Source organism: Lagopus leucura, unplaced genomic scaffold (assembly GCF_019238085.1).
Source record: "Lagopus leucura isolate 7727_CA_CO unplaced genomic scaffold, USGS_WTPT01 Super-Scaffold_100009, whole genome shotgun sequence".
In the NCBI taxonomy this organism is placed as follows: domain Eukaryota; kingdom Metazoa; phylum Chordata; class Aves; order Galliformes; family Phasianidae; genus Lagopus; species Lagopus leucura.
Genome location: NW_024962266.1, coordinates 8,017,217 through 8,029,288, shown reverse-complemented (window position 1 = coordinate 8,029,288; position 12,072 = coordinate 8,017,217). Strand labels below are relative to the sequence as shown.

Sequence of the window (12,072 nt, the reverse complement as noted above, 5' to 3'; positions counted from 1 at the left end):
GTGGGTTCAGGCAGGGAAAAGCAGGATGGAGTAGGTTCCCTTGAATCAAAATGTGTTTTGGATCTTCAGGCATCTATTTTCATAAGCTCAGTGCTGCAGGGAGTAGGGAAATGTTTGTGGCCACTTTCAACTCTAACTTTGTGTGTCAATCTTTATATCAGTGTCTCTGTCTTCTTGTGTATTGTAAATAGGCAAGAGTGGAACAGTCAGTGGTCATAGACTTAAAAGAAGCTATAGTCTGAAAAATAATTGTAGGAATAACAGCATGAGGTTGTCTTTCATGGTGCCAGGATGAGTCTAGATCAAATTTCATGAAGCAGAATTAAAAAGATTCATCTCCCCAAATACTCAGATATGCAGAGTAAGGCTCCTAGACATTGAACTGGGGCTTAAATGGCAGACCATGATGGTACTTACAATTACGTGTACATAATCATGCATAAAATATGCCAGTATCCAGATACATGGTTTTTTACAGTAAATTTCAGTAAGTAGGACACCAAAATGCCTTGATCTATTTAAGGACCATGTTTTCTCCTTGCACCTCTGTCTTATTACGAGCAATCTTTGATTCTATGAAACTTTCTGTCTCTTCCATTTTACTCATGGAGGGCCAACAAAAGTGCTTTTTCTTTTGTTGGAAAAGTTAGCTAAGCATGAATTTAGATGGGGGTGAAACATACAAAATAAAGCATATTCTCAGAACACATTTTAGACATGGGAAGCATTGGAATCATCTTTGCTCTATTGAAAAGCTAAAAAATCAATTCAATCTTTCTCTCATATTGCATAAGAACCAAGAGATGATTTTTGCAAGTAAGCAAGTTTTGAAAAAACAGCCTTGCCTTGTGTCGGTGAGTTTAAAAGGCACTATCTAAAACCTATTGTAATTAAAGTAGTGATTACTTGCTATAAGATATGTTTTCTGATTTCAGGCTTATTTATACTAACCTTTTGGAAATTCTGCTCTTGTCTATAGCCTAAAAGAGCATTATTAACCTTCTGTTTAAACCAATCTAATTTCAGAGTATAACCAAAATCAAACACTTAAACTTAACGAAATTTGCATTTTCTAGTTTTCCTTTTTTACAGAAGACTTTATACGAGACAGCAACTATTAATTTAGTATGTTTTTCATGGTCATACGCGCCCTCCTAAGGGAGTTGTCAAAGATGTGCGAGGACTCCATACCATGTTATTTTTGCTGCTTTATGGTTCTTAATGGCTTCAGTAATGCATCTTTGCTTCTCATAGCTCTAACTTCATTTTTGTTCAGTGAGTGAAGTATTACTAACTTCTTAATTATGAATAATTACTAGTCCAAATTATTAAATCCATTAATCAGAAAATGTGTCGTTAAATTTTCTGCACTCTTATTAAGTATAGAAAACAATTTTCTCATCTAAGAATGTACTCTTCTCTTTAAGAATGTACTGCATTAATCTGAGTATTTTCCTATTCCTGACTACAGAAAAGACTTGACTTTTTTTTTTCCTGTTGATGTTTAAAAAAAAAAAAATAAAATCCTGGAATGTCTCGTGCAAATGCAGTGATGCCTTTTTTTTTTTTTTTTAAGTTAGTGATGGTTTTTGTTTTTTTTGTTCTTGAGCTATTGCCAATTGATCTAATATGTGGAGAAAATTTTCTATTCAATGTATCAAACTGGTTTAATAAGAGCTTCCTGCACAGAGTATATTGTATTAATATATTTTTTTGCTTGAACACCAGACACTATCTTAGACTTCTTTTTTTGTTCTGTTGTATCTTTTTCAAGTTTGACTTAAACTGTTTTTGTGTTGCTAATAATGATAAAAAATATGCAGTATAAAAGCAGAGATCTTAAGAAAAATTTAAAAAGCCTTAAAATAGCAAAAGCTAAAAATTCAATGGTTATCACATTTACTTAATATCTGCTTCAAGGTTTTTTGTCCTTCAAGTCTTAGACTAATTATGAAAAATATCTGAAAATTATGGAGTTAAATCTGTATTTGACTACTAAAAGCACTGGATTAAGGAGAACAATTTAAACTACATCTGTTTTCAGTTTAGTGCATTTTATGTTTACATTCTAACTGGCTTCCAACATAAGATTATAAAATTGTGAATGTTTTTCATAAATGACTGTGGAATGTCGAGCTGTCAGACCTTGGATTTCTGTTAGCACATTTTGGATTTGAAGATGTTTGGAAAGAGACAAGACTGCATATTAAGCAATAATATTACCGTTCTCATTAATTGTCATGTAAATGATTTTTCCTTACTTGTTGTAAATTTACATTTTGTTCTTTAACATTTATTTTTGTGCTTGAAATTTTTAAAACCAGTGCTGAAGCTACTCTGACATGAGACATTTAAAACTAAGCCAGTTTTATTCTAACAGCACCACAGTGTTTTGTTCACTTGGTTTGTGTGCTGTATTAAGCCAGAAATTGTGATTTCATGATGTGATTTTCTCAGTTATTTGTCTGGTAATAGTAAGAATCCTACTGGAAACCTGGTATTTGCTTAAACAAAGATGGGGTTGAAAATCCTAAATGTGAGATATTTTAAAAATAATTTTGATTGCTGTGTATATAAATTATTCATTTTTTTTCCCATTGATTAGCACTTGTATTTCATTACTCCTGATATAACTGGATTGCCAACAATCCCTGAAAGTGTAAGTATGCAGTTTCTTTTTAAGAAATTTGGAAGTATAAGCCTCATTCTTTCAATAGGGCTGTACTCTGCTTTTATCAATAGGTGGATTTTTCTGTGACTGTTTTTAGAATATGATTGATGGCTATTATTATAACCTTTAGCTAGTAAAGTTACTCTTGCATGCATTGTTAAAGCATTTTACATTTTTTGAGCATTGCTGTCTGCCTTTTGTTCATAATTACTTTGTTTGCATTTATAGGGGTTATATATGCAAAACATTCTACTTACATAGCTAGTGTTGTTTGGATATCTGCCCTTTAAATGCTGCTTTGCTAAGCTGCAAATTTAGCTATCAAGATAGGCAGTTAATTTTTGTTTAAGAAGGCATTGTTTCAGGCTTTTGGAAAACATACTGTACCTGCTCGTATACGGATGGTAACCATACACCAGAAATAATTAGTTATTTTTTAATGAAGGCTTTCGTTCTGTAGAAGCTGATTTCTTGGTAATGCTGCAGTACAAATGCAGAATGTCAGATCACATCCTCGATGATGTGTTTAGATAGAAGGTATTTAATTGGTTACCTAACTTTCTGCTTTCTAGTTCTGCATTAAATTGGGAATTCAACAAGGCTTTATAGGTTTGCATTTTTACACTTTCACATGGTGACTTTCTTCTGAAAGTTAGATGTTTTGGTGGCTGTGGTGGGTAAACTGCAGTACAGACACATTGTCCCTGGGATGCAGGAAAGGTTGGGGAGGAAAGGCAATGGGGCCGCACAAGCATAGGCTGAGAAGTTCAAACCTGCAGGTAGTGGGAGGTTATTCCTAGCAGGGCTTAGCCCAGTCCTGAGCTGGTGGCAGGGGACCCAGGGGAGATGCTGGAGTCTTGGGGTAACTCAGAGGTCTGTAGGAAGTTGCTGCATTGAGATGAAAGGGCCCAGGGTGGGGAATGGCTCTTTAGTCAGGACAAGGATTAGTTTTTAGATGTTGATTTTCATGTTTCTCCCTTCAGATTGAATTCTGCTGTTTGTAAGAAATCTTCTGTTCTAACATATTCTTTGGTCTCCTACTAAAGCATAGCTTTGGAGGTTAGGAGATATTTAGTATGTTCAACTTGAAGAAAACAGGGAGGTTTCATTTTGAGTTTCTGGGTGAGTGAGGTTGTTGCAGTGGTATTGCTGTGGATGTGCTCTGCTGATTCTGGGGAAAGCTGTAAAGTAATTGTCAAAGTGCCTTTCTATACTATTAATGTTTTTTAACTCTGTTTATGAAATACCCGCTCTTCCAGTATCCTCAAAATGGCAGAGGGTAGAACATGTAGGAGTTAAGAGGTGAGATAGATATAGTAAATCAATAATACAGTGACTTTTCCTTGTTCTTTGATGTAAGTTTCACAAACTTCTGGAGCAATATCTTTTCAGCTCTAATGCAGACATAACTGTGACTGACTCCCAAAGAAATGTTGTTCTATACAAGATGGCCAACTTATTTACCACGGCATGTGCAGAACAGAATCAGCATGTCATTATCAACTTAAATGTAAAGGCTGCCCTAGATAAGGGGGACTTAAATTACCTTTGCACATCAGCTTCTGACAACCCATTAAAGGGGATGCTTGGAGGACCAGAATCTTTCTAAATGCTGCATTTGTGGCCCTTAACACTCTCAATTCAGCTTCCAAATACCTATGCAGGATGGACCCAGAGTAACTCCATGCTCTGTGTCTTTGAATTAATAATACATTTACGAGTTTACATAAAACTGTTTAATTCATTGGATCGTCTGTCATTTCTTCTAAGAAATTCTCATTTAATATTGAAATGTATCTGAAAAGGAATCGAATCTCCTGATCACCATCCAGGTTTTCCCTCAGGTTAGGATCCCCTAGTTATGGCCTGCAAGAAACTGGAGCAGCAGCCGCTCAGCAGTGGCTCTGGATCACACAGCATTCCCTGCATTGTTGGTGGTGGCCATGTCACAGTTCTGAGCCTCAGGAGCACGTGCTGCCCTCAGGCCTTCATTCCTCTGTCATGCCCTCACTGCCAACACCCTCCATTCCATACCCCACATCCCACCCCATATTCCACACCCTGCATCCCCTACACCCCCCATCGCAACCCCATCCCCTAAATTCCCCTACACCCCCCATCCCATACACCACATCCCACCCCCCATCCCACATCTTCTGGGATAAAAGCCCTTGCTGTCTCTGCTGACCCCACAGCTAGTGTAAGCTGAGTTTCACTGCTCCGGCTCCTGTCCTTGGGCTGGTACATGCCAATGGTAGGCTCCTGTGTTAGCATTCAGGGGTATGCTGTTTCTGAGAGGTCAATGGAGGTTCTGGTTGCAGGTGTGGTAATGGACATGTGAAATTAGGAAATCAGATGTATATTTTGTATGTTGTGAGGTGAATTGGTATATTTTTGTACATATCCCCCAATAGTTATGCTTGCTGTTTTCCTATGCATTTTTGCGGGTGGTCTTCAGACTAATTCAGAGCCTGTATTTCTGTGGTTCTGTGCCACACAGAAATATTAAGTTCATCTAGAACACAGAGACCCACCCACCTGACACACACCCCCTTTTTTTTTTTCCAGTTCCCCCTCTTTTATATTATCTGACCTATGAATAAAATGTACTGGTGGCTTTATTTTTTGTTAAATCCCATAGAGGTACACTCACAACCTTCTACTACAGCTGGCTGTTTTTGCGCATTTTTCTTCCCAACAAGCTGGTTTGCTTTCCTTGAAGTAGAATAACATGTGCTCACCTTGGGAGAGACTGGCAAAACATTGTGGTTTCATTGTCGTAATTATGGCAGAGCAGTTATTGTGGTGCTGGGAGATCCGCTCCTGGCTGGAAGTTACAGTTACTAGCATACATTGCTATTGATGTGCTATATTTTCGGTTGTTTAGATTCAGAAAGTGGACAACTCTAATTTCAGAAGCGTTACCAAATAATCTTCAAATCATCAAAGTAATAGCTTGTTCCAAAGCTAGATCATCACTAGCTTTAAAATTCTATTTACTATTTTTAGAGCATATGCATTTTAATGTAATTTCCTTAATATTTTTTTTCTACCAATTAATTGGTCAAATTTTTTGGTATACAGTGTATTAATGTTTTTCTTAGCTACCATTGGCACTATATTGTTAACATCCTATTTATTTAAACAGAGAAACCTCACTGAGTATTTTGTTGCTGTGGATGTGAACAACATGCTGCAACTTTATGCCAGTATGTTGCATGAGAGAAGAATCATTATTACCTCGAGCAAACTAAGCACTGTAAGTACTTCACACGTCTCCTTTTCAGTAGAATATATTGAACGTTTCACAAAATGACCTACAGACCTTTGTGGTTTTAGATATGTTCCATGTGTACTCATAAGACAATATCTACATACTTTTCTGATATATGGTTTTAGTCTGGCTCTTGAAGTACAAAAGTCTGATTTATATAAGGCCTACTCAGATACATTAAGTCAGGTTAATTATTTTCCTTATCAGTAGATGAGAGTTCTTTAACTCTCCTGAGCTCATTTCTGTGCCTTCTAGCCTAAAAAGAATTCTTAAGGGCTATTATAAGATCTTTATTATTCACTTGTGGCTTATTCCATTGGAGCTACTTGAAAGAAATCAAGGGGCCATAATAATAGCTGCTATCCTAACCTGGTAATAGGTAGATTCATCTTTCTTAGAATGGCTTGGGAGTGCATACTGTAATAGCTCTGATTTGGAACAGCTCTTCAGACTTATAATAGCATACAACTCAAAATAGCATTTTATTATTAATAAAGGATTTAGACTACTGCCACATTAGATGTTTTTTTTCTTTCCTTTTACCTGTGTAGACTGCTTAATAAAAGAATGTTGCATTTCATTTTGAAACTATATATAAATATTCAGGTGTTAATTTTGTTCTAATATTTTCAGAATCTAATGAGGCTTTAAAATCCCCTATATTTTGAATATATACCAAATATTAATTTTGCGTTACTATGAGACTACTGCTTTACAAGCTACTTTTGTCATTGGTTTTATTTGCTACACAAATTATTTGGCTTGTTAAGATCAGTCCTTAAAAATACCTTATGTTTTTCAAAAGTATCCATAAAACACGTTGTTTTATGTTGTTTCTATGGTGGGAGACCAAAGTTCTATTTCTAAACGCTACTAATTCTGCTACCCAATAAGTGAACAATTATTTTCAACGTATACACACAAGTTTGGGTATACTATTAAAAATTTGTATTTTCCAAGACGTGTGGATGCTGATTTCCAGTAAATGTGTGTGTATAAGGAGTGAGAAATGTTGGACTGTAAATAGTGGATTAAAAGCCTTTAACTTCTTTTGAGTCCAAAGTAAACTCAACAGAGGATTAAGAACCATCATGAAAGGCTGACAGTTTTTACAATTCTAGATATTAGCAATTGATTAACACATATATACATAAATAAATTTATATATTATATTCACTGTGATTCTTAACATTGTGTATATCTAAATATACAGTACACATGCTATATACAGTATACATAATCCATAAACAAATATATACAGTATATGCTATATATAAAATACATACTACATTAATGATAATTTGCAGAATGTGGAAATAATTAAGTCTATTAATTAGGGAATGAAAGAAACATGAGGTCATTTAATCAGAAGCCAAATGAACAACTATAAAACCTGCAAAATGAGTAGTGAATGAATATATTCAGTCTTTAAATTAACGTACTGTGATATATCTTTTAGGCACCAAAGATTTTACTCTATCTTATGAAATTTCCATATTCTTTCTCTTATTTTCTGTGGAACTGGTCATGGGAAGAATTGGGCGTTGCAGTAGAGTAATAAGGTGACCCTAGTGGGCATCAAGAATTTCAAGGGAAAGCCTCTTCAAAGAACCTGACTTGGTACAAGTTCAGGCAATGCAGTAAAAGGAAACATGCAATTGATTTGTTTTATTATTTTTTTGCCAGTTTGGGACACATCTTGGTATGAAAAATGAAAGAAAAAAATATGCCATAAAAAAAATACCCTCAACTGTAACGATGCTTCAGCCAAACCCCTTTTACTGCTCCAGCAGTGAGAAAATAGGAATCATGATGGCAGCTCTGTGCCTTTGGAAGAGGGTCCTGCAGGTGGGCATGTGTCAATGTGCCTCGCAGGATTTGCAGTTGTACTCTCAGCCTACATTTGGATCTTTTTAAGGCATATTGTTGTTCAGCTCAACATATCGGCTGGCCTCTGTTCCTGTGATGTGACAACAGGAGAAATAGTACCAGAATTACACTGCGTTCATGTACACCACCTTATTTCCACTTTCAGATTCCAAACGACTTCATTATGGTTATTTTTTCCAGTCTTCTAATACTATGTAAGTTGAATTTAAATGAAATAGCTGCTACATTGTGTAGCATTTTCAATACAGGACTAGGCAAAATTTTTCTTACAGAAGTGAGATATAAGAAAACAAGTGAGTAGTGCTGGCTTATCAGGAGTTTCAGAGAGAATCTGCTTAGCATTTTCACAAACAGAACAGGGAGTGACGCTAGGCTTCCTTCCTTACAGCACAGTAGAATTTAAAAATCAAATAAAGCACTTCTCAGGATCTCCTGGAAGAATTCAGTTGAATAGCTAAGAATCATTCAATATTTTTTACGCGTTTCTTCTTTAAAATGTTGGAATGCCTTATACAGTACAGGTAAGCAAATGGCATGTATGCGAGCTCTATGCAGCAGATTGTTGTGCTGTGAGAGCTGCACTTCAATATTCCTGAAATACAGCTTGATATATATAGCACTCGTTTTGAAAGAATGATCTTTGCTAAGTGCAACTTTCTGTTAAGGGAGTTGTGCCTTATCTCTGAGGTTAACTGAATACCAAGTGTTTATGTCAGTTCATGGGGTTTGGGTTGTGATGTCACCTCCAGTTATCACTTCTGCTTTGGTTCGCTATCTCAGAACAGGGACTGATAAAGAGAAAGGCATAATTCAAGGTCATGCTTAGTTTTTCCTCATCCTTGTTGAGGGGAGGAGAGAAGTGTAGGGAGAGGGGTAGAGGACTACTCTGTAATTTTAGCATTGTTGCCCTGTGAATTTCATGCTTTCGTTACTTCAAGTAAAGGATCAGTCCTGGGAAAAGACAAAAGGGAAAAAGAAGGATGCAAGGATGCTTTTTAAAAAAGGTATACTTCAGTGGAAAAGGGAAATAAAGAAAAAAGTTTCTTGCATTTCGTTATTGAATAGTAATTTAAATTTTTTAAAAAAGATAATTACCAATTTATCTAAGAGGCTTTGATTCAATTGTCAGTTTATATTTTATTTCAGCTAAGCGTTTGTTCTTTTGTAAGCATTTCATATTTACAATTGCCATGTAGTTATTGCATCTGTCTTTAAACTCTATATATCCCTTTAAATACTCCTTTGATGGAGATATTTGTCTACTTGCCATACCAATTACTACAAAGATAGAAGTGGAAACTTCCCACTGCTCCTTCCTGTGATAGCTTCTGGGTCATTATTTGACCTAAGTGTTGGTTCTTTTATGAGCTTGACTTTCCAGCCCCTTTAGTAATGTGATTATCACCAACCTCACAGCTTGCTTTAGGCTCAGTGTTAGAGACAGATTCAGCTAGCCTGAGGATTATGCTCTGTAAGATACATTTGCAGCAAAAATTGCAATTTCTGGCTTTTGAATGGTAAACTCAGGAAGAGAAACAAATTATCTGCTTTGAAACATACGAAAGAATGAATGAAACAAAGGAATTGATTTATTTGCGGTGCCGACTGTTGTTTCATTTTAACTGTAAAAGGAAGATGTTTCCTAGATGCCATACTGTATATTCTTGCACAGCACTGTTTCCTCACTCCTCACAACATCTGCATGTATTCTTGTTAGGTGCATGCAGCTGTGAGAGTTTCAGTACAAATAAGTTTTCAATTTAATCTCACTATAAATTATTAAAGTGCTGGGGAAGGCTTTTCCAGAAAGGCTGAACTACAACATTGATTTTATGCATGCTGGAGGCAGGCCCTAGATGTTGAGGCCCCAAGTGCACCTGCTGTGGTAGTCTACCAGAACATCATACCATACTCTCATGTATTCAAAGCAAAGGAATAAATCATGATTTTACAACAGTGCATCAGTTGACTTATTGCTGTTTTGTGACCGGAGGTAGGAAGGATTGCTGTTTAAAGCCATGTCATCGGTTCTCAAGTCACTCAAGCATGAAAGCTTGTCATATGCCTCTGTAATTGTACCTCACCAGCCTTTCTCTAACTAGTCAGCTGGGGCTGTGCGTTTTGTCTCAAACACCCAGCTGGCCAGTGTCTGACAGGAGCTTTCTCATCATCCTGTCAGTAATATGTTAACTAGAGTGTATCTTCTGCGGCCTACAGTGGCAGGTGGAAAGGATGCTACACTTTAAAGCAAATGTCTAAACGTTATCTCCATTTTGACCAATATTTGTTTTAGGTAATACGAGTCTGATGTGTCAGAGCTCTGTGGCTGCAGTGTTCTGCTTTGTGCTGGCTTCATTGGTGCTCCCTGTAAGAAGGAATGTATATGTCAATAAAAGACAGATTTCTTTTTTTATGTGCTGAAAGAGCACTGAAAATCGCCTCCGTGCAATGTACGCTTGTTGTAGTATTTTTACTGTTGCTTATATGTGAAGAGAGCTTTGTGCAGTTCACTCGGTTGTGCTAGTTGGTCTGAGCAGTAGTGTTCTTTGCCTCCGCTGCCTTTTTGGGTACAGTTGTGCTCTCTGTGGTTAATCAAGCAATGGGAAGTTGAGAATGCTCCTTGGAGAACGTGATGCAGGTGAACAGCTGAGTGGGGGGCCAAGCAATTCTCACTTGAGCACGTTATTTTTGTGAGTCATATCACACCTTTTACATCTAACCCAAAATCTAAGACTCTGGAGTTGATTCCAAAATCCGTTTGTCCCAAAACAGCAATACTATCAACTGATTCAGAAGGCAACTGCAGTGTTTGTCTATTTCTCACATTTCATTTAAATTTTCTTTGTGGTGTATGTGCTGCAGATTGCTGGGTATACTTAAAAAATGAGCCAAGAAGTGCTTTGTGACTGGGCCAGATAGCTGAGGTGTGATTTCAGGAATGCAGTGCATGTTAGTGTGGAGCCTAGCAAGATACAGTTCTTTTGTGGGTTTTTTTTTTTTTTTTTTTTTTATTTTAATTGGCATACAAAGCTGGCTATTTATGGAGATGTTTCTCTGCTGCAAAGTAAAGATCCAAAACAGTGAAAGAATTGGCTCTCTACAAGCCTTCCAGGTTGGGAAAACAATGGCATTGTATTAGGAACTGTCATACAACTTAGTGACAGCATCACGTTTCCTTATGCTGATGTGATACTCCCAGTTCTAATTCAACCACCTATAGCTACAATATTTTTTTTTCATTCTGCACTACAGCATAGTTACAATTTTATCTGAAAATGTACGTTGTTTCATAGATTGATTTCAAACAATGCTATCTGAGTAATTAAAAAAATATAGACTTGAAGTGAAATTCTTATCTCAAGTTCTTGCGAGGTAGTACATTGTGGGCAGAAATGTGTTAAAGACTAAATTTGTTTCTTAGAAAATAGAAACGGGTAGGAATTTATCACTAACTTGCCAAGCAGCACAGATATTCTGCTGATACTTATTGAGCTCCCAGAAGTATTGTTAGAATTCATTTTGAATCGTTAGGTCAATTAGATCATTCGGTTTGTGCACAGAAGGAGTGGTGGCATTTAATAATTAAGAGTTCAGGTATAAGCAGTCTAAGATGAACTGGCCAGAGGTGAGATAAGTTGGCCAGAGGTGGATGCTGTGAGTGCAGCTGGGGTCCTATCACTGTGTGCTGCTAGCAGTGGAATTATGCGAACAGGGAAGGGAGATGTCAATATGGCATCAAAATGTGGCTAGGATCTACAGCAAGAATTAGGAACTGGAAAACTCTCTTTTTTTGGAAGTTCAGAAAATCTGCAGATTGCTATTACTTGTCTCCTTGCGTAAAACACACAGCACTGTATCACTGGCTGTCATTTAAACACAAATTCTGTGGAAGGAAAGCATTTTGTCATACAGAGTGATCTATACATTCATTTCAAAATAAAATTTTCACTTTTTCAGAAAAAAAGAAGAAATCCAAGATTCAGATATAGGCAAGAGTTTCTTTCTCTTTCAATTCATGTGAACTTTGGCAATTCAGTAAATTCTACCAAACAAAATCTCACGTACAGCTGTGGGTTGGGCTGCATGAAAATGGGAATTGAAGGGGTCCGTATGCTGCTATGGATGACCAGCACTGTCTCATGTGAGAAGAGGAAACATGAAGATGAGTTACAGAAGAGTATGTGAATGTACTGTTAGCTCTCTGTTCTGGTATGCCATTATGACAAGGCTTTTTCTT

General features: G+C 36.7%; 1 protein-coding gene across 2 annotated transcripts in view; it reads left to right on the top strand.

Annotated features, from left to right (window-relative positions):
- The window catches only part of DENND1B (DENN domain containing 1B), a 145,089-nt gene that overhangs the window by 65,683 nt on the left and 67,334 nt on the right, over positions 1-12,072 (top strand). Inside the window, exons 8-10 of one of the 2 annotated variants that reach the window (XM_042873577.1) lie at positions 795-854; positions 2,606-2,659; positions 5,820-5,930. In XM_042873577.1, the coding sequence (XP_042729511.1) occupies positions 795-854; positions 2,606-2,659; positions 5,820-5,930 (225 nt within the window). The remainder of the gene's footprint in view (positions 1-794; positions 855-2,605; positions 2,660-5,819; positions 5,931-12,072) is intronic. The other variant, XM_042873578.1, reaches the window with a different exon arrangement.